This window comes from Pteropus medius, unplaced genomic scaffold, assembly GCF_902729225.1.
Source record: "Pteropus medius unplaced genomic scaffold, Ma_sr-lr_union100, whole genome shotgun sequence".
Lineage (NCBI taxonomy): Eukaryota > Metazoa > Chordata > Mammalia > Chiroptera > Pteropodidae > Pteropus > Pteropus medius.
In genome coordinates this window covers 1,693,319-1,718,128 of record NW_024349227.1, presented here as the reverse complement: position 1 = coordinate 1,718,128, position 24,810 = coordinate 1,693,319, and the positions used below count along the sequence as shown (strand labels likewise).

The 24,810-nt window shown below is 54.5% G+C and overlaps 1 protein-coding gene across 1 annotated transcript in view; it reads left to right on the top strand.

Moving 5' to 3' along the window:
* CNTN2 (contactin 2) overlaps nucleotides 1–23,323 on the top strand; it is a 32,317-nt gene extending 8,994 nt beyond the window's left edge. The window contains exons 2-23 of the mRNA XM_039881793.1: nucleotides 414–490; nucleotides 4,741–4,885; nucleotides 5,015–5,190; nucleotides 5,350–5,445; nucleotides 5,894–6,103; nucleotides 6,378–6,477; nucleotides 7,663–7,838; nucleotides 8,233–8,369; nucleotides 8,846–8,975; nucleotides 10,336–10,486; nucleotides 10,616–10,743; nucleotides 11,048–11,223; nucleotides 11,727–11,847; nucleotides 12,359–12,517; nucleotides 12,974–13,123; nucleotides 15,357–15,427; nucleotides 15,764–15,998; nucleotides 16,352–16,464; nucleotides 17,500–17,686; nucleotides 18,014–18,126; nucleotides 18,618–18,786; nucleotides 19,149–23,323. Of these exons, the coding sequence (XP_039737727.1) occupies nucleotides 414–490; nucleotides 4,741–4,885; nucleotides 5,015–5,190; nucleotides 5,350–5,445; nucleotides 5,894–6,103; nucleotides 6,378–6,477; nucleotides 7,663–7,838; nucleotides 8,233–8,369; nucleotides 8,846–8,975; nucleotides 10,336–10,486; nucleotides 10,616–10,743; nucleotides 11,048–11,223; nucleotides 11,727–11,847; nucleotides 12,359–12,517; nucleotides 12,974–13,123; nucleotides 15,357–15,427; nucleotides 15,764–15,998; nucleotides 16,352–16,464; nucleotides 17,500–17,686; nucleotides 18,014–18,126; nucleotides 18,618–18,786; nucleotides 19,149–19,258 (3,130 nt within the window). The 3' untranslated portion in view covers nucleotides 19,259–23,323. The remainder of the gene's footprint in view (nucleotides 1–413; nucleotides 491–4,740; nucleotides 4,886–5,014; nucleotides 5,191–5,349; nucleotides 5,446–5,893; nucleotides 6,104–6,377; nucleotides 6,478–7,662; nucleotides 7,839–8,232; nucleotides 8,370–8,845; nucleotides 8,976–10,335; nucleotides 10,487–10,615; nucleotides 10,744–11,047; nucleotides 11,224–11,726; nucleotides 11,848–12,358; nucleotides 12,518–12,973; nucleotides 13,124–15,356; nucleotides 15,428–15,763; nucleotides 15,999–16,351; nucleotides 16,465–17,499; nucleotides 17,687–18,013; nucleotides 18,127–18,617; nucleotides 18,787–19,148) is intronic.
* The last annotated feature ends 1,487 nt before the right edge of the window (nucleotides 23,324–24,810 follow it).

The following is a 24,810-nucleotide window of genomic DNA, read 5'->3' as shown; positions in this document are numbered from 1 at the left end:
AAACCCAGGCCCTGTTCTCTTCCAGACCCATGACAAGAGCTGTTACAGGTGAGTAGGCAGGTAGGTGGTCCTGGCTTCCCAATTAGTCACTACTTCATTTCCTGAACAGCACCCTCCTGGCTGCAGGGTCGGGGAGTAGGAGTGGGGTACAGGGTAGAGCCAGACTCCCAGGGGGCCAGTAGGAGGCACTTGGCCCGGGAAAGCTCCTTGCTAATAGCCAAGCCCCTTCCCTGGGGGCCCTGGGGAGGATGAGTGATGAGCAGTTCTGGCCTCTCTCAGGCAAGACCCAGATACGCCTGGAGCTGGGAGGGGCCCTCCCCGTCCTCCCGCCTCCCGGGGTCCTTCTCCGCCTCCCTCTGGACTCTCCCTGGGCTGGGCTGAGGCCCTTCTCCTCTTCTCTCCACTCTGCCCAGAACCCGTGCCATGGGGCCACTCCGGAGGAAGTCACACCTGCTGCCGCTGGTGGCTGTGGTCCTTGTCTCCTGTCCAGGTAAGAGGGCTTCTCTGGTCTCTGAAGCCCAGCGTGAATGGTTATACTGTTATAGCATTGCTATTATTTTGGTGATGACTACCGAAATTATTGACTCTGCATTGCTGCAGTACTTACGTTGCTGAGGCAATTTCCTGACTAAAATTTTCCCATTTGCGGATCTTACTTTCCCCTTTGAGGTGAGGAGAGGGAATGAGTCTTTGTCATATTATAGAAGAAGTATGATCAGAGAGGGTGAGTGGCTTGCCCTGGGCCACCCAGCAAGTTTGTGGCACAAACAACTCTCCACAATATCAGCCCGGAGTTGAAGCTTCTTAGGCTACATTGTCCAACATGGTAGCCAATAGCCAAGGGATGATTAAAACTAAGATAAATTAAAATTTGAAGTTAGTTCCTCAGTTGTACAAGCCACATTTCAAGGGCTTGTAATAGCTACACTGAACAGCACAGATTACATTTCCATTGTCACATAAGGTTCTATCGGATGGTACCGCTGTAGGGTCCCTGCCATGAGGAGGCACGGATCTAGACCACAGAACTTTGGGGAGCTCCTCAGGGCAATGCTGCAGCCTGGCAGAGGGGTAAGTGTGGAACAGAGTCTGGGAGGCAGAGCACAGAGTGGCCCAGGCAAAAGGCGAGAGGGACCCAAGCAGAGGCTCTTGTGCCAGGGGTGCTACGAGGTAGGAAGAGGGAAGGAGGGGGCTGGCAGAGGAGAGGGGCGTAGAGAGGAGGGCAGTGCGGGTCGCGAGGCCCAGGTAGCTGACTCGGAGAGTGTGCTAGAGACCCAGCCTGTCTGACAGCCCAACGGAGCGCTCTGGCCGCCTGCTGCCACTCTGACCAGCCCATTGGGACCACCGCCTGGCCTCTCTGCCCTGACCCCCAGCCCAGATCAATAGACGTTCCTTTTCTCCTTAAAACTCTCCATGGCAGGAGTACCTGCCCTCCACCATCCTTCTGGAGTTCTAGCCACCTCGGACTCTGCCTGCCCCCTTCTCACAAGGCTGCAGCCAGCACATTCTAGGTTCTTGTCTCACCAGGGAAGGACTCCACTGCACACTTTCAGATGTTCTCATGATGTCCTAACTGCCTCCCAATCCTGCACCCAAGTCAGTGAGGCTGCTGGGAAATAGGAAGGACTCAGAGGGTGGGAGGAGCCTCCCAGCCTAGCTCCCCGTGCCAGGGCCCACTTGGTCTGGAGGAGCTGCTAGTTTGGGGAACCCCGGCTGACAGAGCAGGAGACACCCATCCCAGAGAGCAAAAGAGAGGGGCCTGGATCCTCAGCATCGCCCTCCCTCAGGGATGGCTCAGTGTTGGGACCCCGTCATGCGAGGCAAGGGGTATGGGCAGCCTCCAGGGTCCTTAGACCCAGAGATGCATAAGGCCAAGGGCGAGGGGACCTGGTCTGCCATGTTGCAGAGCTCCAGAGACAGGAGTGGAACATTGTCCCCACCCCTCCCAGCAAGGCGTCTCAGCTCCACTCTCTTTGCTCACCTGCTTGGAGCCAGACCCAGGGCGAGGAACGTCAGCGAGGATTCCCCTTCGTGCTCACATTTCTCTCGCCCCTTCCTCCATGAGGCTCCCGATGCCTGTGTTCGGGGAGCAGAGTCGCCAGGACAGGGAATCGGGGAGAATCAGAGGATTTAGAACAGAGCAGTAAGGAGGGGGTGACTTTGCCCGGGAGCGTGTGCGTGTCCTCGGAGGCAGGTGTGCAGAGAATATGACGGTGTGTCTGTGGATGTGTGAGAGGGTGGAGATGAGAGCGAGTCTGGCGTGGAGAGGAGCCATATCTGAGGGGATGTCAAATCTATGCACAAGGCCTTACAGCAGGGTGTAACGCCTCCCGGCTTCAGCTGCCCTACAGAATGCCCAGGTGGCATTGCAAAAAGCTGGCTTTCTGGGCCTCCCTTCTGGAGACTCTGACTCTGTACCTCTGGGGTGGAACACGGCGTATGATGGTTCTGATGGGAACTGAGGTCAAGAAGCATGGCCACTGAGGTTGAGGATGCCAGCTACGGAGTGAAGCTGGTAGGGGTCCAAGTCCCTCTCTCTGCCCCTTCTTGCTGTGTGATTTGGAGCAAGTTACTTAACCTTCCTGAGTCTCAGGTTCCACATTAGTCAAATAAGGAAATAGCAGTAACTATCTGGTAAAGAGCTCGTGAGAAGGAAACTTGGAGCATGGCATCTGATGATGGGTAAGCACTCGGCAAGTCGCACCTCTTATGAATGCAGGGGTATATACAAATAAATAAGTGCACATTCAAGCTGTGTGTGCAGGGAAACAGATGTGTGTACAAATGTGTATGTCTGACTGATGGAGCGGCTTAGAGAGGTCTGTATGTGTGATATGTGTGCACGTAAGGAAGTCTGTGTAGGTGAGAGATATAGACATGTGCATTTGTGGATATTGGGGTGAGGGTGTGTATATGGCTGAGTGCAAAGGAGAAAGCTTTTACAGGAAGAAAGCCAGTCTGAAAGCATCAGTGTGCCCCAGGCCCACTCAGCTACCCCCACCATCCAGACAGAATTACTGGAAGCTGCTATTGTGCAGGGTGGTTCCCGGCAGCTCGGCTGCCTCTGCCACCCCTCCTCTCCTTTCCCTCCCCTCCCAGCAGTCCCAGCTGGGGCAGGGGTCCCTATCCTCCACCACCATCATTAACTTGGGATTAAGCTGGGCTCTCCAGCCGCCATCTCCAGGGCCTGGGGCGGCAGTGAAGGGCAGTGATGGGTGGTGGGGAGTGGGATGGACGATGCCACTTCAGGGAGTCCTGCCTCCTTCCTCATTCTGAGAGCTGCTTAACAGCTGCCCTCACTCCCAGGGGTGCAGGGCTGGGCCTCAGCTGTGGAATAGGGACCCACCACCCCCACCCCTGGAACAGGCCTGACAGCTGGATGCTCCGGGAGAGGAGGCACTAATTGGTTAATGGGGACCCCTCCCCCCACGATCTACCAAGGAGGAGGGCCTGAAATCAGCTATATTGAGGGGTAGGAACCAATTAGGGGTGGCCTGGCTCCTGCCTGACACCACAAAAGCAAATCTGCCCGGCCCCATGAGTCAGCAAATGGAGCCCACTTCCCACCCCTGCGCAAAGGCAGGTGTGAAACACCACTGTCTGCGCCTGGGGGTCCCTGCCCTGGTGAGGCTGGTCAGCGGTGCTGGAGAGAGGCGTCCGTCCTAGGAGGGGCCGGGCCTGAAACTCTGTTTGCACGTGAGACGGCCCTTTGCTCAGCAAATTCAGGGGACCGAGGTCTAGAACTGTGTGTGCCGCACGCAGACTTGCACTGAGATCCTGGGCAAGTCATTCCCTTTTCTGGGCCTCTCTTTCTTGAATTGTCACACTGGAATTTTATAAAAATGTCCCCAAAGCAACCTGCACACCATCCGCCCACCATAAAGCCTTCTTTCCTCCCCCAGTCCCCACCCGCCCCATGCTCGGGTCCAGCAGACATTTTCTGAGCTCACACCTTGTGCCAGGTGGAACCTTCCCATGGACCCTGGGAGGAGAGTTCGCTTTCCTCTCACTTCACAGGTGAAGACACTGGGCCCGGAGGGGGCTCTACAGCAGCTAGTAAGAGGCTTAGAGCCCAGGCATTTCCTCTTGGGACACACTGCCCCAGAACGAGCATCGGGCTCCAGGGACAGATACTCTCTCTCCACCCTTTCGGCCAGTGATTTCTCAAGCATCTGTCAAGGGCCATCTCACATCTTGCAGATCAACTACTTCCCCACTTACCCACCTGCTCGGCAGCCCCTGGGCATTGTCGCCTGCTTCCTTCCACTCTGAGGGCCTCCTGCACCTTGAACCTAAACTGCTATGATGGCTCTTACCACCTGGACTGGCAGTCCTCTGCCTTTCTCCCTGGACTGCAAGTTCTTCGAGGAAGAGATTCTGTCTCATTCATTCTCGCAACATAGTCTATAGTGTCCAGTGCCAGGTATATAGCAAGTGCTCAATATCTGAGTGTAGGACGGGCGACTGACTGAATTAACTTGACCAGCTGGGGCCTGCCCAACCTATTCAAATTCAAATTTTAATTAATTAAAATTAAATAAAATTGAGAATTTGGTTCCTCGGCCTCACTAGCCGCATTTTGAGGACTCCACAGTAGGGACTAGTGGTCACCGTATTGGACAGTGAGAAAATGGAACCTTTGCATTATCACAGAAAGTCCTGTTGGACAGCGCGGCCCCAGAGGCCAGGCTCCAGCTGGCCCCCAGGCCCTGAGGTCTCTGGTGGTGTCCCCATCTGCAGCTCAGAGCTCGGCCCCGGGATCCCCAGCCACCTTTGGGCCTGTCTTTGAAGACCAGCCCCTTAGCCTGCTATTCCCAGAGGAGTCCACAGAGGAGAAGGTGACGTTGGCATGTCGTGCCCGGGCCAGTCCTCCAGCCACCTACAGGTGAGACCCCCCTGCAAGGTGGGTGCTGGGAGCCCCTGGGCAATCATGCAGCTTTTCCTCAGTCCTGTGACTGGGCTGGGTCTGGCTGGGCAGGACTCAGGAGGGCCCCCTCTTCCATTCCTGCTGCAGGTGGAAGATGAATGGCACCGAAATGAAGCTGGAGCCGGGTTCCCGCCACCAGCTAGTGGGGGGCAATCTGGTCATCATGAACCCCACCAAGGCACAGGATGCCGGCGTCTACCAGTGCCTGGCCTCTAACCCAGTGGGCACTGTTGTCAGCAGGGAGGCTGTCCTGCGCTTTGGCTGTGAGATCCAAGGAGTGCCAGGGCACTCTGGGGCAGGGGAAGAAGGGGCTGGGAGAAGTGTCCAGAAAGGGCAGATGACGACTTCCCATGGAGGCTGAGCTGGGGAGGGGAGCCAGGCTTGCAGAGCAGTGCCTGAGTAGACCTGGTCTTCACCTCCAGTTCTGCAGGAATTCTCCAAAGAAGAACGAGACCCAGTGAAAACTCACGAAGGTTGGGGGGTAATGTTGCCCTGTAACCCACCTGCCCACTACCCAGGTGAGTGGGGACCCCGGCCCATGGTTATACAAATGGCCCAGGAGGGGCCGTAGCAGCTCATCAGAGGAAGGAATAAAGGGTGGTGAGCAACTCTTGGAAGCACCGATCCCGTGGTCCCCAACCTCAAATGATTTCATATTTCCTTCATCGATCTGTCATTTTCTAGCTCTGTGTCCTGCCTCCCCCTTCAGACTGGATGTCCCTGAGGGGCTGTTTCCCTATCAGACAGTGCTCCTGGGAGGCAGGAATAAGGCTTTGTCTTCCCTCTAGGTCTCCCGTCAGCCCTAGCTTAGAGCACAAGAAAGGGGGTGGGGGTGGAGAGAGTGTTCGGGGGAGGGACAGCTCTCCGGACAGGGTCTAAAGATCCCCTCCAGCATGTTGGGGAACCATCCAGAGTTGCCCCGTTAGCCTAACACCCCCTGGCGTCCTCAAACTCCCCACATCCTAGGCCTGTCCTACCGCTGGCTCCTCAATGAGTTCCCCAACTTCATCCCGACGGATGGGCGTCACTTCGTGTCCCAGACCACAGGCAACCTGTACATTGCCCGGACCAATGCCTCGGACCTGGGCAACTACTCCTGCCTGGCCACCAGCCACATGGACTTCTCCACCAAGAGCGTCTTCAGCAAGTTTGCTCAGCTCAACTTGGCCGCTGAAGGTCAAGGATGGGGGCGTGGCCGGGAGGAGAGAACTGAAAGGGTCGGTGGGCATTGAGTAAAGGGGATTTTCCATCCCAGAGCAGCTCACAGGGCACAGAGCCCGGGGCCTGGGCCCCTGAGTCCTCCTGGTGCAAGACCTCAGACACTTGTCCCAGGTACCCAAGGGGGAAGGGAGCTAAGACAGAGTTAGCTCTAAGCTGTGCTGAGACCTTTGCATAACAGCACCTGACCCAGACCCCTTGCATCTGATCTGTGAAACCTCTCTCTCCTCAGATCCCAGGCTCTTTGCACCCAGCATCAAGGCCCGGTTCCCAGCAGAGACGTATGCGCTGGTGGGACAGCAGGTCACCCTGGAGTGCTTTGCCTTTGGGAAGTGAGTGACGGAAGAGAAAGGGAGCAGGCCAGGGCACAGGTGACCCTAGAGGGAGGGCAGGCAGGGTCATTGTGGTGCCTTTGCAGAGTCTAGCAGAAGGCCACAGCCACAGTGGACAGTGATTACCACGCACTGCACACAGACCCTCTGGTGGGGCATCACGCACACCAGGGGCCTGGCACATACTAGGTCACTGGATCCTCCCAGCAACACCTCAGGCTGGAAGCAGATAGCAGAGCGTACCAACTCCAACCCAGCCTACCCGGGTCAAATCCCAGCTCTGTCACTTGCTAGGTGGGAGACCTTGAGTAAACTACTTAACCTGTGCCTCAGGTTCCATATATGTACATGGGGATAATAATAGTACCTACCTCATATGGGTTGTTATGAGGATTAAATGAGTTAATAGATGTAAAGTACTTAGAACAGTGTCTTGCATTTAGTAAGTGTTCTATGGATACTAAGAGTTATCTTTTAAAAAATTACAATAGAAATCATGCTGTCCCAGAAAAAGGTTTCACTGGAACAAGGCTAAGCAAACAGCAGGTACTCAATAAATTTTTGTAGAATGAATGACTGCAACTATCTCCTGCTATTTGAGGAGGCTCAGGATGACCCCGTGCTTCATGGAAAGTTACTGGGCTTCTAGAAAATCCATATTTAAATCACGTGATAGGGCAACATATTAACCCATTAAGACTCACTGATACCTTAGTCTGTTTTAGTACATGGATCACCAATAACTAAAGCCTCTTTATAAAGTAGAGGCAAGGCCCTGTTGGGAAGAGAGGGGAGGGGACCCATTAAGACCCAGGTGGCAGGCCACTGCTGGAAAGGGCAGGCCCAGAAGAGGCAGGTGGCCAGTGGGAGTGGGAGAGGGGAGAGCCACTCAGCTTCAGAGTACAAACCAAAAGACGATCGACTTTATTAGTGTCACAATTGTTGCAGGCGAGTGAGGGAAGAGGGGAGCCCCGCCCCTTGCCCCTTCCCTGCCTGAGCTTCAAGCCCCGCCCTCCCTCCTTGCTTCTCTCTTTCTCTGTTCCTTCCCAGGCCCCGGTCGGCTGCCCTCCTCCCCACCCCCACCTGCCTAGCATCTCAGGAGGAAGACCTGAGAGTCTGGGTTCAAGGAGCTGTCCACGCAGGGGAGTCTGACTAGCTCCTATCTGGTTTTGTCTCCCCTGCCAGCCCTGTTCCCAGAATCAAGTGGCGCAAAGTGGATGGCTCCTTGTCCCCGCAGTGGGCCACAGCCGAGCCCACTCTGCAGATCCCCAGAGTCAGCTTCGAGGATGAAGGTACCTATGAGTGTGAGGCGGAGAACTCCAAGGGCCGAGACAGCGTCCAGGGCCGCATCATCGTGCAGGGTATGAGCCTGAGACACCCTCCGCCTTCACTCACCCCTGTCCCTGAGAAAGTGCACCCAGAAGTCAGAGGGAAGACTGGGAAACCCCTCGCTTTACGGCTTCCTGGTTGGAGGATTGCACTGGATGTGGGAACAGAAGAGACTAGCGCTGCGGCCACCTCAGAGCTTCAGTCGGGGTTGCAGAAAACACAAGGGAGAAAAGTTGTTAAAACAGCCTCTGGCACAGGCTCAAACTGCCAACTTTCTCGAGCCCACTTCTTGCCACGCGCCGTCCCAGAATGCTCATGGCGCTCTCTGCTGTCCGTCACAGGAACTGCAGGCCTGCAATTCAGGGCCCATTTAATGAGCCGGAGACTGCTCATCTCCAGTCGCTCGCTCTCCCTTGCTCCCCACAGCCCAACCGGAGTGGCTCAAGGTGATCTCGGACATGGAAGCCGACATCGGTTCCAGCCTGCGTTGGGGCTGCGCAGCTGCTGGCAAGCCCCGGCCTACAGTGCGCTGGCTGCGGAACGGGGAGCCTCTGGCCTCCCAGGTAGGAGACCTGGGACTTCCTCTCACACACTGTCCTCTGCTCACCTGTTTCTCTAGCTCCCCCCACCCCACCGTCCCTCCCCGCATCCCTGGCAGCCCCTCTGGGCCAATTACAGTGCCATAGGGGGGTTCTGGGTGCTTCTTTCCATCCCAGCGCTACATGGCCACAGGCTGGTCAACTGGATAGACACTTGACTGGAGGGTCCATACACAACTCAGATACAAGAACACTGTGTCCTGAGTGATCACTTCATCCCTTTGGCTTCAGTGTGCTGATGTCCAGGGAGGCCTGGGAAATCCCTGAGTCCTAGAATTCCAGGTGGCCCTGACATGAGACTGGGCCTATGAACTCCCTCCCCAAGGGAGTGGCAGCCTAGCTACAGTCCCCACGGCACCCATTCCCGCTGGCCCCTGCACCCTGGTCCCCTGGTGGTCCTGATGCCCCTGCCCCGCTCTGGGCCGGGCTCTTCTGCACAGAACCGGGTGGAGGTGCTGGCCGGGGACCTGCGGTTCTCCAAGCTGAGCCTGGAGGACTCGGGCATGTACCAGTGTGTGGCAGAGAACAAGCATGGCACCATCTATGCCAGTGCTGAGCTGGCCGTACAAGGTAAAGGGCCCCGGGAGGCTGGGGACATCGCCCGGGAGGCACAGGCAGGGCTCCAGGGACTGAGTCGCAGCATTTCTAAACACGAAACGCACCCCGGCACTTTCCTCGGTTTTTCAACAGCTTCTGAGCAGAAATCAGGAATTTAAGAAAAGAGATGAGACACTAGATTGAGAGCTCCCAAAGGACAGGTCTCTGGCTTGTTCCATGTCTGGCATGGACAAATTAAATGTTTGCTGCAGTGAAAAAAAAGAGCCAAAGTCATTGGAAACCAAATCAATTAGATTTGTATTTAACTCGGCCCCTCTGGCTATGTGACCTTTGGCAAGTTAATTAATTTCTTTGTGTCTCAGTTTACTGATTTATAAAACGTGGACCATAGTCTTGCCCTCATACAGCAGTTGTGAGGATACAGCGAGATGGCAGAGATAAAGCATAAAGGGCTGCCCGGCGCGTAACAGTGAGTGTCAGCGGCTGCTAGTTTTCTTGAGCTCGTGGAACCTCGGTTTTCCCATCTGTGAAATGGACGTAGTAATACCTACCTCATCAAGTTGTAGTGAGGCTTAACTAAGACTTATTCATTCATTCAACCAATGTTTATTCAGTACCTCCTGAGATAAGTTCTCTGCCTTCACGTGTCTTACAGTCCAGTGGAGAGGGACTAATAAACACAAAATTGAATAATTAAATAAGACAATTTCAGACAGCCATAAAAAATACAGTATAAAGAAAATCCAGTAGAGGTAGAGGAGAAGTGGGCCAGTGAGACAGAATGGCCAGGGAAGATCTCTCTGAGGAAATCTCTCTGGAGGTGTCACCTGAGTGTTGCAAAGGAGCCAGCCACGTGAAGATCGGGGGGAAGCAAAATGTGCAACCAGGGCAAAGGTCCTGAGACGAGAGAAAATGTGGCACCTTCAAATTTCAAAAATGGCCCAGGCGATTGGAGCACATTGAGGGAGAGAGTGAAGCGAGACAGGACTGGGGAAGAGTGGACTTAGCTGTGAATCCCTGGGAGGAGGGGAACTTCATTTTCAGTGCCTGACTCACATTTTTAAAAAGATATTCCCGGCTGCTGGGTGGAGAAGAGATTGTAGAAAGCAGGTGCAGAAACAGGGAGACCAGTTCGGGAGCTTCAGCTGTCCAGCAGGACATTCGGTGGCCTGCAGGAGCCTGGTGGCAGTGGGGTGAGGAGAAGGGGCTGGGTTCTGGGTGTATTTTGGAAGTGGTACTAAGAGTCACTCATGGATTGCCCACGAGGGTAAGTAAAGCAACTTAGCACAAGGCCAGGTGACATCTTAATCAAGGGCAACGGGTACTGTTACGACTCCCTGGGTGACTGTGGAGCACTCCCTTTTCCTTCCAGCACTGGCCCCCGACTTCAGGCTGAACCCCGTAAGGCGCCTGATCCCTGCGGCGCGGGGGGGAGAGGTCATTATCCCCTGTCAGCCGCGGTCAGCACCAAAGGCCGTGGTGCTCTGGAGCAAAGGCACTGAGATTTTGGTCAACGGCAGCAGGTACAACTTGCGCCCTTCCCCAGGCAATTCCTGCCTCTTCTCATTCTCCTCAGAGGTGAGTACCCCCTCCCCCGCCCCGCCCCTGCCAGGACTACAGTGTGTGCCTGGGTTGGCCTGTCCTTGCTGCAGAGTGACTGTAACTCCGGATGGCACCTTGATCATAAGAAACATCAGTCGGTCAGATGAAGGGAAATATACCTGCTTTGCTGAGAATTTCATGGGCAAAGCCAATAGCACCGGCATCCTGTCTGTGCGAGGTAAGGGGTATGTTTTGGCTGAGGTGGGTGGGCTCAGCCACCAAAGGGAACCGTCTCCTTTGCCATCCTGCCCTTGTGTCCCCACATTCCTCCTAGTTTGGTTTTGAGGCTACCCCCGCATATGGTTTCACTAAGGACAAGCCTCTCGCCACCATCCAGAATCTAGTCCTGCCTCCCTCCCACACACTCATGGGGCTGCTGGGAGGTCAGGATACTGTTGGCCACGCTGCCTCTTCTCATTCCTGGGGCTTAGGACAAATCCTCACACCTCATCCACCTAGGGGCCTTTTTTTTTTCTTGGCAGATGCAACCAAGATCACTCTGGCCCCCTCAAGTGCTGACATCAACTTGGGAGACAACCTAACTCTGCAGTGCCATGCCTCCCACGACCCCACCATGGACCTCACCTTCATCTGGACCCTGGATGACTTCCCTATCGACTCTGATAAGCCCGGGGGCCACTACCGGAGAGCCAGTGTGGTGAGGCCTGAGGCCAAGGCCCGGGCTTCTCTCTCCTTCTAGACAGACAGGAGACCCAAAATGTCCTTAACCACTACCACCCCCACAGCTTTTCCCCATTCTCTCAAGAATGCCAACCACGGCGAGCTCATCCTTCCATTCATAACCACCCTCCCTTAGACGGGCAGTTCCTTGGATTCTACCCAACGTCTGCATTTAGGAGAGGTTAGGGACAAACCTGGAATCTCAAGCACCCAGCAAGGTTCACTCTCAACTACTGCTCTTGTTATCCTGCCCGCCCCCCCAATGCAAGTGACATCACTAACTTGGACCACCATTGACTGCCTTGTGTAACAAACTGCTGTTTAGTCCCCAGTGCTACCAAGTGAGGAATAATAGCTGATTCCTCCCATTGAACAGATAGGAATACCAAGATGCAGCAGGAACCCTGGATGAAATGGAGCAGGGGACGCTAGCCAGGGCCGTGCCCTCTGACCTGTCCCCTTCCTGTTCCCCGTGTGCAGAAGGAGACGGTTGGGGATCTGACCATCCTGAACGCCCAGCTGCGCCACGGCGGAAAGTACACATGCATGGCCCAGACGGTGGTAGACAGTGCGTCCAAGGAGGCCACAGTCCTGGTCCGAGGTGATGGGGTTTCCCGCCCCACTCCCGCCCCAACTCCCTCAAAGGCCAGCTGGGCTATTATGACCTTCGCTCCCTAACTCCCCTCCTCTCCCTGAAAGCTGTGGGGAAGGGCCTCTGACGGAAGTCCATTGAGCAGAACTTACCCCCGCGGTTCTTGTCAGGTCCTGAATGAACAGAGTATTCTTCCTCCAAAGCCAAAATTTAAAAACTCCATTCCTAAATACATCCCAAGAACTTTGCTGAGGCCAGATTTTCAGAGCCTAGTGCTGGGAAATGTATCCCTACGCGAGGGCCTCTATGACCCCTCCAGCCTCGGACACATCCCTCCCACTCCCCCGGGCCCCATTCCTCACCCACTGCCCCATTCCTCGCCCTCCCACTGGGGTGTGTGTTTGTGGCGCCCTCTGCTGCCCATATTGGTACTGCACCAGCCCAAACCAGCCTGGAGGAGGTTGGCTCCAATTTGACGCTGCCCAATTCTGACCCACAGTGCTCTGACCTCTTGGTGCAGGTCCACCGGGTCCCCCAGGAGGAGTGGTGGTGAGGGACATCGGTGACACCACTGTCCAGCTCAGCTGGAGCCGTGGCTTCGACAACCACAGCCCCATTGCCAAGTACACCCTGCAAGCTCGCACTCCATCCTCAGGGAAGTGGAAGCAAGTACGGACCAGTAAGTGGGAGCCCCTCTGCCCCCCAACCCCAGGTCGCTACTGAGAAGGCCTGGCTGTGTGCCAGAGGCGGCGGCTGGGAGTCAGAGGGCTGGACCTGAGCCTGGAGCTTCAGAGAGGAACAAGCTTGGGCCATCCGCCGGCAGGGAGCGCCCAGGCCAGTGGGGAGATGGTGTCACATGGACAGCAGGAGAGTGGGGAGAGAGTTGCAGGAGGAGCGCTCTGTCTGCACATTTGAAGCATTGGCAGGACAGGATTCCAGGGGCTGCGGAGTGCATAAAACATCAGCAGACTCCAGGGCGGGGAAGACTCCTAGTTTTCTGGTCATTTCTGAAAGATATTGAGCGCTTAGTATGTGTCAGGCACTAACAGGAGAGCTGGGTACAGGCCCAGTCCCTGCCCTGTCCATCCAGACCAATAAACTAATGCCGGAACGCTGATTCCCTGGTGCCTTGCAGATCCTGCCAACATCGAGGGCAACGCGGAGACTGCCCAGGTGCTGGGCCTCACGCCCTGGACGGACTATGAGTTCCGGGTCATAGCCAGCAACATCCTGGGCACTGGGGAGCCCAGTGGGCCCTCCAGCAAAATCCGGACTAAAGAAGCAGGTCAGAGTCCTGGGTGTCCCAAAGAGAAGTGACATTGGGGAACCCCAAGCAAACAGCAATTATACAGGGTTCCAACCCTGCTCACCAGCTTCAGATTCTAAAAAGGAACACAGGTTGGGGCTGGGCCGTAGCACTGCATGCTACATTATGCCCTGGGCCACAGCCTGTCAAGTCTGGAAGAATCATCCAGTCCAGACTCCTCATTTAAAACATGGGCCAACCTTAACAAGTCCCTATGAATCTACACTATCTCAAAACAAATTTTTTTTTTAAAAAATGGAAAAGCTAGAGTTTGAAGAAAGGAAGCGTCACACTGGCAGAGTCTGGACTTGAACCCAGGACCATGGGGTGGTGGGCAGATGTCCTCCCTGAAAGTACATGAGATGTAGATATCAGTTAACGAGGAAGGTATGTGAGAGTATGCGAGTATGTCAGTGTGTGTGTGTGTGTACATTGTGCAGGGGACTAGAGAAACAGCCAGTGTCTTCAAGTCCTCTAGATGGTTTCTTTGGGAACGGGAGGAATGGATCATCTGCCCACAGCCCTCCTGAAAGGCACATGGATGTTGGAATGAGTGAGGAAGAGACCTGGAACAGGCCCCGACAGCATCTGTTGAAAGGCTCCTGCTGCCCACTGAGCCCAGCATGAGAGCCTATTAGTATACACAGACCCAGGGGGAAGGTCCCTAGACTGAAAATCTACCTCTGTAAGTGGAGGGCAGGGAAAGACCCAAGAAAGAGGCAGACCACTCCAGTCTGGAAACTAACAAAGTTCATTAAGAGAAATTTAAGTTGGAGGCACATCTTGGGCGGCTACAAGGTAAAGTGGATAGTGTCTGTGCCACTTGACAGGCACCAAAGAATTACATACAGTAAAAGGAGAAAACAGGCATAGGTGCTAACTAGTACCTGAATACTACCAGGTATAGGAAATTACATGCCCGACCAGGTGAGGACAACAGCCTGTTCCAGGAAGCCGCAAGTAGCAGGAGGCAAAGGGGTGCTGATTTATGTCAGAGTGAACATCACTTATGATCAGACAGTCTCTTGGGCGGGGTTGGAAAGAAGTCTCCGTTCTGGCCCGGGTCCAGCTGGTGGGACAGACAGTGGTCACGTCATGGAACAGGCTCTCCTCCACAGAGCCCTGGGGTATCGACCAGGCAGCGTGGATCAGGACCCTGCCTCCCCTTCTCCTGCCCACCCAGGCCCGCCCCACTGGGGGTGCAGTGAGGGTCTGCCTGCTTGTGTCTCTTCTACATAGTTCCCTCTATGCCCCAGCCTGACTCTCTGGGCTCTTTCTGGAATCATCCATCATTTTTAACTGGTCTCTTTCATTCTAGTATCCCAGCTGGTAAACACAAAGACAGCTAGACGCAGAGGAAAGACGATGGGCTCTGAAATCAGAAGAACTGAGTTCAAATTCTAGCTGTGCTACTGATTAGTTCTGTGACCTTTAGACAAGTCACTTAACTGCTCTAGGCCTTTGTCCTTCTACCCTGGAAAGGTGACAATAACGCCCACCTCACAGGACCAGATGGGCAACGTGTTTTAAGAGCTCCTTGCAAATTACAAGGCCTTAAGCTATAGTCATCAAACCAAGTGATATGTCTCCAATTGCTGGATCATCTGCAGAAATATTCTGACCCTCAGCCAGGTTACCCGCTGCCAAGCTTTGCGAGCCGATAAAATACATTATTGTTTTAATGTTGGCCTTGTTTAATATTAGAGACAATTGGGAAATTAAACCTGCTGCAAAAAGAAAAAAATAAAACCCTGCAATCCAAAAGAAAAGTTTTTTGCATTCACTGCCATTCAAGATTATTTATTCCCCTTAATTTAAAGCAAAAGGCAAACTGGAACTGGTCTCTATTATTTAGTTTAAGCCGACAGAAGGGACGAGAATCATTCATGGAACACACACACAGATACTGGCCACCATCTTAATTTTATTCTCTTTACAGCCCTTTGAGAGAAATACTATCCTCACCTTATGGAAAGGGAATCAGGCTCAGAGAGTTAAGTAACTTGCTCAGAGAAACAGCAAGTTAAGTGGCAGAGGTGGGATTTGATCACAGCTCTGTCTGACTCTAGAGACCAGGTCCAGAGGGACTGTTAGTGGACAAAACCAGGGCGTCCCCATTCTAGGATGCTTTATAAGCACAGGCTCAGGCTCAGGGCTTTGGTTCCCTCACTGTCCATTAACAAGCCACGTCTGTGTTCCTTGGCCCTGACAGCCCCCTCAGTGGCACCCTCAGGACTCAGTGGAGGTGGCGGAGCCCCCGGAGAGCTCATCGTTAACTGGACGGTAGGCTGCAGGGACAGAGGCAGAAATGTACCTCCTATACTCCGGGGGGATGGGGAGACAAGTCCTGCCTCCCCCACCCCTGTCCTGACTTACCTCTGGGCTGAAGTGGCTTTCAGAGAGGACCCACACAGGGCCACTGCGGTCTTGCTCCAGACCAGAAAACTTCCTCTCCTCCTTACACCCGCTGCCACTTGCAGGAGCAGCCATGCAGGATAAAAACTGCCACAGGCGCACGAATCCTGGGGCCGACCCTCGTGCTGAAGGTTGGGTGGGGCCGGAGGATGGGCAGGAAATGCACCCTCGGCCCCTCGCCCATGCCACGCTCTTGCCCCTCAGCCCATGTCACGGGAGTACCAGAACGGAGACGGCTTCGGCTACCTGCTGTCCTTCCGCAGGCAGGGCAGCACGAGCTGGCAGACTGCCCAGGTGCCCGGTGCCGACGCCCAGTACTTCGTCTACAGCAATGACAGCGTCCGGCCCTACACGCCCTTTGAGGTCAAGATCCGCAGCTACAACCGCCGTGGGAATGGGCCCGAGAGCCTCACTGCGCTCGTGTACTCGGCTGAGGAAGGTAGGCCACGCCGGGGACCCCTGCACCCCACCCCGCGCTCCACCCCAGATACGTGCCCATGGGGGGTAGGGTGGGGAAGTGCTACTCCCACCCCCCACCTCCTCTCAGTTTCATAGTGGGGTGGACAGGACACCTGGGTTCTAAGCCACTGGCCTCATTTCGAGCCCTTTCCACCTGGTCTCCTCCTCAGGCTTGGGGAAGGCGGAGGGAGGCTCTCTGGGAATCCCCACGCGGCCTTCATCCTGGACCCTGGGCCCTCTAAAGTCCTACTCAAGGGCCATCCCAGTTGGCAACTACTCTGTAGGGCACAAGGAGGCCCTGGGAATCCAAACCCATTCTGTATCGGTTCCCAGAGCCCAGGGTGGCCCCTACCAAGGTCTGGGCCAAGGGGGTCTCATCCTCAGAGATGAACGTGACCTGGGACCCTGTGCAGCAGGACATGAATGGAATCCTCCTAGGGTACGAGGTAAGCACTGGCCTGGGGCTTCAAGGTTAGGTGGGGGCACCTCGCAGTTCACTGGTCATTTTCCGGGGGTCATTCTTCACTAACTTGGCACACGGCACCCCATCTGTGCAGCACTGTGAACTCAACCTTAGCTAAGACTGTGGCTGGTGCCCAGAGGGGAAGACAGGCCCGCAGACCTTATAGTAAGTGCTGGCTGCGGGAGCCCAGGGGAGGAAGAGTGGGTTCTGGAAGGGGCATGGCCTGCCCTTTTATGCCAGAGCCCAGCTAACCTGGCATCCTCCAGGCTGCAAAGAACAGTATGGGCCCTTCTATGTATCAATTGATCACCCCGTCCCTGGGGAGCTCTGGGCCCACCAATGACTCCACATCAGGGTACCTGTGGAATAGGTGGAGATCGAGAAGAAGCAAGAGGAAGGGAAGAAGGAAAAGCAAGGATGTCATTGCCTAAGGGAAAGTCAGGCCCAGTTACCAGAGATGCTAACGCCACTCCAGTAGAGTCATCGGGGTTTTAGCGCGATAGGCTAGGCATAGGCAAGCCCCGCTGAGGAGAGAACTCCCACCTCCGCCCTTGATTTGGAAGAAGAGTTCACAGGTCATAATATTATGATGACTAGTAAAATGGGTTGGCATTTATTGGGTAGCCATAATAACTTTGCTGGGGTTTGGGGGACAACTTTGCAAGTACAGATATGCACCTCATAACCTTTAGCAGAGTGCCCATGGGATTCCCTGAGTGAATTAAATCGGATCGGGTTCCAGCAGGCCATCACGAGGTTAAGCGTGTGCCCATCCCCGACTCTCACCCATTCGCCGGCTCCCTGCTCGGCACTGAGAAGGCGGCAGGGACCCACACCCACTGGTCCCTGCTCTCTTGGAGCTCATGACATAGTGTCCAACTTCCAAGATCCGAGACCGAGTCACAAGAACCAGAGTGAGCAAGAGAGGAACAGAATGTAGGTGGCCAGGGACAGGGTCAGGGGCGCTCTGAGGTCCTGAACTTTCCTGCTGACTCTAGGGTATCTTTGTTCCCTTCAGATCCGCTACTGGAAAGCTGGGGACAAAGAAGCCGCTGCTGACCGAGTGAGGACAGCAGGGCTGGACACCAGTGCGCGAGTCACTGACCTGCATCCCAACACCAAATACCATGTGACCGTGCGGGCCTACAACCGAGCGGGCCCTGGGCCTGCCAGCCCTTCCACCAGTGCGACGACCATGAAGCCCCGTGAGTGGGCCTGGGGTGGGGAGGTGCCCCTAGGATCACTCTTTCTCTAATGCAAGAAAAACGCTCTAGCTCAAAAGTGCTGGGCTGGACGGAAGTAAGACAGGAAGCCTGGTGAAAATAAGGGAGTGGAGTTTATGGCTTCTAAAGCGCCTTTTTCTTCTCCAATCTTTGGATTTTCATGGCATTTATTTCTTAGGTAGCTGTGACAGAATGTTCTGGGTGTAACTGCAGCGGGCAGACATCTAGAAAAAGGCTGGCTAAAAGCAAAGGGGGTGGGTGGCAAGGAAACACGTGCAAGTCGCCCCAACTTCCTCCCTCCTCTGGCAGCTCCACGGCGACCTCCTGACAACATCTCTTGGACTTTCTCGAGCTCCAGTCTTAGTATTAAGTGGGACCCTGTGGTCCCTCTCCGAAATGAGTCTGCAGTCACTGGCTATAAGGTAAGGGAGGGACCAGGCAGGCACTGGCTAGTGATGAACAGCTCATCGGTGTTTCCAGTGAGCACAAGGGGGCTGCAGTCTACAGCAGGAGGGATTGGAGCTAAACATAAGCAAAGTGTTTGTGACTGTGAGAGGCATGAAATACACGAATGGTCCTCCAGGTGATTCGTAGTAGAGACTATAAGAAGGGGGCAGATGGCATGTCCTGCGGAAAGGCAGGGGTCATGGAGGCACTGACGGCCCACGTGAAGTCTCGGGTCCTTCTAGCCTAAGGGATCTGCAGAAATAGTTCAGCTGCTTGCAAGCTTTCCTCCACCAACGAGGAGCTTGCTCAAGAGCCTGGTCCCGGTCAACAGGAAACAGGAGGGGTGAGGAGGCAGAACCTCCAGAGCCCAGAAGCACATGGGTTCTTCCCAGGGCCTTGAGCTGGGGAAGAGAGAAAACTCGGCCTAGGCGTAAGTAGCTCCACCTGGCTAACACCCTTCGTACAGATGCTGTACCAGAATGACTTACACCTGACTCCCACGCTGCACCTCACCACCAAGAACTGGATAGAAATTGCAGTTCCTGAAGACATCGGCCATGCTCTGGTGCAGATTCGGACCACAGGGCCTGGAGGGGATGGGACTCCAGCAGAAGTTCACATCGTGAGGAACGGAGGTGCTTCCTCTCCCCATCCGCCCCCCACCCCAGAATATCAAGGTCCATGCAGATGCCCGATGAGGGAATCTTCCCCACCCAAGCCAACTCCAACCCAGCCAGACCCCAAGGGGACAGGGGAAGGCAGGCAGGAACCTGTGCCAAGTAGGCCTGGAACTGCCCTGAGGGCCGGGGAGGTGAGTGTGCTCCTTTCAGGGGTACAGGGGTCCTACAAAACGCTGTAGGAGTGGGGCTAAGAATACATCCCAGCCCAGAAGCCGGCCCTGAGTCTCTGTAGAACGTCTAGGACCAGTCCCAAAGGTGGGGCGGGGTGAGGCCAGGCCCAGCCCACCCAGCCCCACATTTCCACCTGCCACTTTCAGGCACAAGCATGATGGTGGAAAACTCGGCAGTCTGCCCAGCTGCACATTCGGGCACCATCCTCTCCCACTCCATGGCCATGCTCATCCTCATAGGCTACCTGGAACTCTGACCTTGGCACCCCTCTCCGCCACAGCCGGGCACCTGCCTCCGATGAACACAGCCAGCTGGCCCTGGTCCCTTCCCGACGCCAAGGTGGCCCAACACTGTGCCTAAGAATGGCTGGTTTTAAATACCTATTTTAGACTGTGCCCTTTTTGTAGAAGGTAGGATATTTCAAATTCTGCCACAGGATAGAACCCATACAAGGATTTTTTTTCTTTAAATCAAGAGGCACCAGGCAGTAACTTTCGTAATGATACTGAGCCCTGTGCCCTGGCCTTTCAGGGCACCTAGATGGAAGGAACGGGCCTGTGGGAAGGAGGTTTGAAACATCTATCTGCACATCTGTGGAGGTGGCGCCCTGGGACTGCATGTAGACTCTGGCCCCTGAGCGCAGAGTCCGAGGCCCGGCAGGAACACTGGTCCCGATTGGGCTGAAGTGGGATGAAGTGTGAACACCAACATCCCTCAGTCTAAGGAGAGGGCCAAACCCCAGGACCAAGGACCCATGGCTGGACCCTGACATTGTCCTCGATGACTCCCTGGCGGCCCCTACCACCTGCCCAGGTGGCTGAGCACCAGTGCCCTAAAGTCCGAGGCCAGGAGCCTGAGCCCCTGCAGCTTGGTGGACGCTACTCCAGACTGCTGGGGTTGGGGACTGACGAGGGCTGAGAGGCTGGGACACCTGGTAGAGAGGAGCACCAGCCTCGGCCTGATGTTCCCTCTTAGCCAACACTGCCAACCCGACCCTGTCAACCTAGAGTGACAGAAGCCACTACAGGTGGCTGGATGACTAAAGGGCTTGTCTTGGGCCGGTCTTCCACCCCACCAAGACCCACCCTGCACAGCCCTCCAGGGTTTGGGCAGGAGACAGGAGAGAGGGGTCTTGCACCCATCTCGTCCTCCAGCTCGGCCTGCAGGCCCCAGGACTCCGCTCCCCCAGCACTGACTCGCTCGAGCCTGGGAAAGGAATCCGGCATTCATTCTGTGTCTGGGAGTCGGGAGCCTTCTGAGAAGGACGAGGATAAATGTGGCCCTGCCTACACCCAGGAGTGCCCAGGACCACCTGACAAGACCCGTCCCCCAGGCTGCCTCGGACCACTCTTTTGCGGTCCCCCAGAAGAAAGAAGGGTTAATAAATGGGACGCCCTATCGTGTGGTCAGGTATATTACCAGGCACAGAACATCAGAACTGGAAGAGGCTTTAGAGCTCAACTTGTCCAAGCCCCTTACTTTACAGACGAGGAAACTGAAGTCAAAAGGGTTAAGGACTTCCCAAGGTCGCACAGCGTGTCAGCAACGGGGCTGGGATAAGAAAAGTCTCCAGGCTCCTTGTCTATCCAGAGGAGGGGGCAGTGATGAACGGCTACGGCCTGGTTAAGGTGGTGGTTTAAGAAGGGCAGTGGCTATGAAAATCTGCTTCAAGAGATTCCAGTGGGGTCAGGGCCTGGCTGGGTCCCAGCCCAAGGCACGGGAGACATCAGTCCTTCTCTGCCTTCTGAGCCTAGCTTCGGCTGGGACCTCAATATGCAGCACTGGCTTGAAGTCCCTGTTCCCCTTACTCTTGCTTCAAGAATAGCCCAAAGCAAGGATGGGGATTCCCCAAATCCAGGTAACAGTGGTGGCACAACCAGGAACCCCCAGTGCCCATGCTCTGACAAGTGGCCCTGGATATCTGGGAGCAGCAGGACGGCCATCTTGTAGGGGACTGGTGCCCTGAGCCTGGTTTCTGTAGTTTACAGTTATAGCTCTATTTTGCTATGGTTTTTAAATTTTTATGTCCTGCTCTATTTTCCTGGGCAGGTTTATGTTGATAATTTCACCCACTACAATTTTTTAAAAAATGTAAGCTCACACTTCCTCTTCCTGCCACCGCTATACCCACCACCCGTCCCAGCCCAAGACTGCCTCCCTGGGAGCCATCTGACTACACCCTCCTCACCTGCGTCTGTCCATCCCCCGATGCCAAGTGCTGGGGGCTCAGCTATGAGACCGATCTCCCATTACAGGGCCCCCAAACTTGGCCTCGCATCTGTGCTCCACCTGCCTCCCGGCTGTGGTTTGGCTGTGCCTAGCTCCAACAGGAAGGGGATGCTCAAAGTAAGAAACCTTCTTCCAAAGTTTAGCTGATTCTGTCCTCACTGCTTTGGGCTGCATCAGGGGGAGCAGGGGACAGGTGTCTAGGTGCTGGTCCAAAAGGGGTGAGCTGGTTTGGCACAGTACCTAACCGGTGCAGCTGGAGGCTGCAGTCCCTAAGCTTGCTTGAGGCAAAAGACTCGACCAAGTGTCTTAGTTCTAATGAGGCCTATTAGCAAAGGGGAGGAAGGCAGTCTCGCTGGGAAGCCAAGGAGAGGTTCGAACTAGGAAAATAGCCCCAGGAAAACCTAACCACTGTACAGGTGGGATTTGTTTGTGGGGATAGAACGGAACTAAAATGATATTCTGGCACCCTGAGACTTCAGGTAGAGCTCAGGTTTAATAAGACTGTAGGTGACCTGAGGACATGCAAGCTTGTGAAATGGAATAGCCTCTTGTTGGGGTGGCTTGTACAGGAGTTTCCAAGGAGGCAGAAGAGATTAGATGGCTTCTCAGAGTCCCTTCCTGCCCAAGGGGCCCCTGATTTTCATTTCTGCTTGGAAGGGCTGGTGTAGTTCAGTGGGGCTCACCCCTGCTGTGGTCATGACTCGACGCTGGATCTCTCCTCTCTCACTCCAAGCCGCAGAGGCAGCAAGGGGATAGCCATAAACTAGTACTTTAGTGGCCAGTAAGTGCCTTGGGGACTAGGGACTGAGACAGCCTGCAGACACCACTTCAGGGCCCGGGGAGACAGTTTCTCCGTTGTGAGTACACTTGAGCTCAGCCTGCAGGGCTCTTCATGGCCTTGGCTACCTGGTCCTCGCTGCTCTGACGGCCCGATGTATACCTCATCCTCAAGGAGGGCAGCTCTCTCCAGATGGAGTCTTGGGGCTGGGCAAGGTCAGGCTGTCTGTCTCCTTTCATTCAGGGCATCAAATGATACTGATGGTGCCAGGGAATAGGAGGGCTATAAAGGGGAGTAGAGTTTCTTTTGATAAAATTGAGACTGAGGTTAGACATCAGAAAAACTCCTGCAATGAGGCCCTGGCATAGTAAGAGGCTTCTTCCTTTTTTTTAGGGGACTTTGAGGAATTTCGATAGCTGTAGCTCTGGGGTCTAGATTAGGTGAAGATTGGAGGGGTGGGGAGATGCTGTAGGCGTCCTTCCAGGGCTAAGATTCTTTGAATTGAAAGGTGCTCAGCACAGGAAGGGTCTTGGAGTGTCTATCTGCTGTGGCCCCTGCAGTGCAGTCACAGTCACAGAGAGAGAAGGCTCCCCCAAGCACTTTTCCCAGCGAACACTCACTCCTCTTGGCAATCCCAGGAGCCCCCCAGTTCGTGCTCTGGACAAGAGCCCAGGCTGGCTAAGGACGTTTTATCCCCTTCGTCTCTTCCCCAGCGACAGAATGGACTGCCCCCTGAGTTCTTCTGTGTCACGAGGATAGTAGTGTACTCAAACCTGGGCTTGCGGCTCACGTGTGGTGCCCTATTTCCCTGGGTCGCCCTAACCTGGGCTTCATCCTGGGGATGAACGGGGTGGCCAGAGCCTCCTGAAGTGGCCTAAGGGATTAGATGGGCATTTTTAAGGGACTTCAAAGGGCTCCATGGAAAAAGGTGCCTGGCAGCTGTATATACATGGTCATAGGCTTTGGGAAGGTAGGACAGTAGAGGGAAACTGAGGAGGAAAAAGATGGGTCAGGTAGTTTTGCCTTAGAGCCCCAGGAAGCCTAGCGCCCTTAGTTAGGGTGCACCCTGCCTTAGCCTCCTGGACTCCAACTCACTCACCCCACCCCATCCAGGGCCTTGCAGAGCTTAGAAAATCTCCTGGCTGGGCAAGGCGTAGGGCTTTATCGGACCACTGACTTGACTCGGTTTTTGTTCAGATGGAACCACTCCCACTGGCCTCTAGTCTGTCTCTCTTGTACTTCTTGTAATGGTAGTTAGTTATTGACTCTGGTAGCAGGCAGTTCTTAAATAAAGATGGTTTCTCGACCTGCTGAGGCAGCTGGCACCAGCTGTGATTTTATCATGCGGCTGATGCACACCTCCTTGTCCTGTTCCCTAACCCTGGGGTCTTCGATCCATTACCTTCACTTTTCTTCACCCAGCCAGCTCTAAGGAAGTCACTGCATACAATCCATACTGCTTCATTCAGTCCTGGGATGGGTAAAATATCAGCCCAAGAGAATTTAAGGCAGGCCTAAGCCGTGCACGAAGGCATTTTGCGGGACTGGGCTGGCTTTACTAACACAATGGGCAGTAAACAGTGCCCTGAGCTTTAGGACATTGGAAGTATTGACTCAACTATACCAAAAGGAAGTCTCCCTGAAAATACAGTGACCCCTACCTGGTGAAAAGGTACCTGTAGTCTCTGCTCACAGCAGCAAAAAGAATTTGAATTTCTTGTCAGTTTCTGGCTGCAACATCCTTTCATGCATCCAACACCTATTAAACACACACTGTACCTGAGACATCTTCAGTGATACACTTGTGCAGCCTTGTGGTGCGAAGTAGGTTGGGTTCCATGCTGACCGTGCCCACAAGCTTTGTCAAGGACAAGGGAGACGGAGGCAAGCAGAGGCCCCACTACTTGCTGCTTAGCCATAAGCCCAGGGCCTGTTCAGCAGAAACCCAGGCTGACAGTGAGCCCCCAGAAGGGGCCAGCATGGACGGCAGCATGGTACCACAACAGGCTCATCCCTTCTACTTTGTACCCAAAGGGGCCGCTGGGAGCACTAGCCACTCTAAAACCCAAATTTTAGTCCAGTCAGCATCTCCTTGACCTTACAGAGGCAGCCTGCATGCACAGAATTCAGTGACCGGAACTGGGTTTGGGTCTTTACCAATATATCTGAAGGTGTTTTGTTTTCTTCCTTGTTCAATCTCATGGCACCCTCAGAGTCAAAATTCAAGGGCACAGAGGGCTATAATCCTAGAGCTGTACAATATTCCATCCATGCTTGACCACTGGCTTACTGGAGAAGCAATTCAGCTCTTCTTGGGCTTTAGTCTCTCTCATCTGTGAAATGGGAAGCTGTGCTCCCGTCCTCTTCCCTCCTCAGCGATGCAATGCTGAGTTCATTACCTACTAAGGTATCACTTTATGGACTTCTTTTAAGTACGGCAAGCTCTCTCCTAAGTGCTTCAGCAAATTGTCTAGTCCTGAACTAATATGCATCATTAATAACCCTGCTGAACTATAAACTTCAGTCTTTATTCACAGGATCTCATTTGATCCTCGCAATCATATCTTTTTAAAGATGAAGACTACAAAGGGTCATCAGCTTGCTCCATGACACAGTCTTTAGCAGAAACTGGAGCAGAATCCAGATCTTCTGAAATCCACCCCCATCTCCCCCGAGGTAGAAAGAATGAGAAGGGTGTGTGGAAAGTGTGAGAGCTTTGCAACATAAGGGCAACAGTAAAGACTAGGTGTGCATGCGCCTAGGCCAGGGGTTCTCAACTTCGCCATGAATCAGAATCACTT